General features: G+C 52.1%; 1 protein-coding gene across 1 annotated transcript; it reads right to left on the reverse strand.

The window, feature by feature from the left end:
* Nucleotides 1-448: 448 nt before the first annotated feature.
* LOC110590978 (39S ribosomal protein L33, mitochondrial-like) lies at nucleotides 449-646 on the reverse strand. Its single transcript, XM_044917074.1, has one exon. It carries the CDS (start codon nucleotides 644-646, stop codon nucleotides 449-451), a length of 198 nt encoding a protein of 65 aa, XP_044773009.1.
* Between the last annotated feature and the right edge of the window lie 1,889 nt (nucleotides 647-2,535).

A 2,535-nucleotide genomic window follows, 5' to 3' on the forward strand; every position in this document is an offset into this window, starting at 1 on the left:
GCTCCAGGTTCCAGGCGCAGTTGTGAAAACTTCAAAACTCATGTCAGTTCTCAACACGCTCAGTCCCTTGGAAAGCGTGGTGTCGATCTGAGTCTGGTCCCTCGTCATGGGGTCGGTTCTCTCTCTCCCTTAGACCTTGCTGTCTCTGACACTCTTGAACTTCACTATAACACATTGAGGTATGGGTTCTTTTTTTTTATTTTAATATTTTTTATTAAGGGCTATAAAAATATCCAGAAAGATAAATAAATGTGATGCAATGATATATGTCCTAAAATGAAGAACTTTCTTTCAGTACATTCTTTTTCTTCACAATGGCCTTCAAATCACAGGAGGCAGTGATTCCGTGCCATTTCCTCTTCTTTTTTTACATGCTGCAGAATTTCTGAATCAGTATCCCACCCTCAGTATTCTCATTTATCAATCAAATTCGTTTTCAACCCATTGTTTAGAGGGAACGTATTTTCTTCTGTTCCACAAAGAGGACTTTTGTTTTCACAATTGGATCATAATGCAAGAGAGTCAGTTTCTCCCGTAGTCGGCTTCTTTTAGTGTTGAAGGAGTAACCTGTCCCAGCTTGGCTCAGCATTTTCACCAGAATGGTTTTTGACTTGCTCTTGGCAAAGATGACCGTGGACAGAAACATGGTGACAACCTGAGGTATGGGTTCTTTCCAAACTCTGGTGTGCTGCGGGCCTTGGCCATCTGAGAGTTTCCATTTTTCTTTAAATCTAGAGAGCTATGTATTTCTACTATTTCTCTATTATTTAATCATTTCCTTCTCCAGGTACTCTTGGCAGTTTCTGTATGAAATATTAATAAAGCCTGATTTCTGACCTAATAAGAATGCATATCAATAGAAAAGGGGGAGCTTTTGAAACGGAAGGGTTGAGAATTATTGTCACGTCACAACCATCTTCTTTCTTTAAATAAGTAAGTGTTCCCAACAGCCTTCTCTGTCCTCGCCCTGTGCTGGCTCCACGGGTGGGCTTCTTGCTCATGTCAGCCCCTCCTGGTAGATCCTGCTTTGCAGAGGAGGGGTCCGTGGCATCGGGAAGTGAAGGGCCCATCCAGGATCACCCAGCTGGACATGGGCAGCGATGGGGCTGCTCCTCTGTCCTACCTGCTTTGCTGGCAGAACTCTTTGATTGGCAAGTTTCAGGCAGCAGGAACAGCCCGTGCAAAGGTCCTGAGGTGAGAGGCATGCAGGTATTGCAGGAATAGCACAGAGACGAATTTGGCTAGAGCAGGGGTGAGGGAGACAGAGGGAGAGTGGTGGCCGATGGGCTCAGGGGATAACAGAGGCCCAGATCATGCAGGGGCTCAGAGGGATGGAGAGGAGCCAGCCTGTGGTCATGCAGGCGGGCCACACCTGGGACCCAGCGTCCACTCTCCTGACCCTCCCCTGGCCTCCCCAACCCAGGGCCCGGAGCAAAGCGCAAGGCATGGCCTTACATGGAAGCACATCACCTCCCTGTCCTTGTTGACTTGGAGATTTTGGAGACAAACTGTGGACCCTGTCACTCAGAGCGGAGGAGGCTTATATGAGCTTTTCCGTGCCCCGTTCTAGCAGGAGCTTGCAAGAGGGGGCTACTCGTCCTAGGGGCAAGCCACAGTGCCCCCTGCCCACAAGGGTCTCAGTTTAGGGCATTTGGGGGCTGTTTGGGGGAGGAAGCAAGAACTGCCTTCTGTTCCCCAGACAAGGTTCTCATTCCCTCTGTGAAGACGTAGCAGGGAAGGCCCGGTCCCGCTCACCATCACTGTGGCCGTGAGGGAGGTCAGACCGAGTGTCTCAGCATGAGGGACTCTGTTTGCTCACCATCAGAATGCAGGGACAGAGCTAGTTGGCTGGTTGGTGGGAGGTCCCTGTCTCATGCGACGGCCACAGCTACAGGGGCTCTGATGCCACCCGACCTGCCTCTCGGCTCCCCAGCCAGCACACATCAGCCACGGGGCTCTGTCTCACGGTCCTTGTCCACAGAAGGAACGATGACCATGTGGCTTTTTGGAGGGGAGGTGGTAATGTCATGTAAGAAAAGCTGGGCCCCGCCCCTGTCCACCTCTATTCTGGTGACCAGCCTCGCTCGTTTCTCCTGGACTTCGGGCAATGGCAGCCCCACACTCCTGAGCCTTGGTAGATGGTCCACGCATGCCGTGGCCACAGCATCAGCAGCTCCGGGAGGTTTGGGGAGCCCAGGCCTGGAGGATGGGGATGGTGAGGCGGGGCGGCCCCGACTTGGCCTTCGGAGCCGGTTTCATAGCTGGAGCAGCGGGACTGAGGGGGGACTCTTTCTGCCCTGGAGGCGAAGGCAGGAGGGAAAGTTAGCTGCCAAGACCACCAGCTTTCTTCGCCCTTTGTTCTGCTCCTGCTCGGGAGCACCCATAAAGCTGTTCTGACACAGGTCCTTTGGGAAGCTGCTTATTACTCTTACGTGAGCCCATTTTGGGGGATGCTGGTCAGAGAGGTGGCCTGGTTCTCGGCCAGGCCCATCCTTGCCTCAGGTTCCACGCTTTCGTGGATTCATTCCTCACAAG

The sequence above is a fragment of the Neomonachus schauinslandi genome, chromosome 7, assembly GCF_002201575.2.
Source record: "Neomonachus schauinslandi chromosome 7, ASM220157v2, whole genome shotgun sequence".
NCBI lineage: Eukaryota > Metazoa > Chordata > Mammalia > Carnivora > Phocidae > Neomonachus > Neomonachus schauinslandi.

What these genes read in the sequence shown, in the direction of transcription:
- LOC110590978 (XM_044917074.1), bottom strand. Translation starts at nt 646, where the DNA reads ATGTTTCTGTCCACGGTCATCTTTGCCAAGAGCAAGTCAAAAACCATT.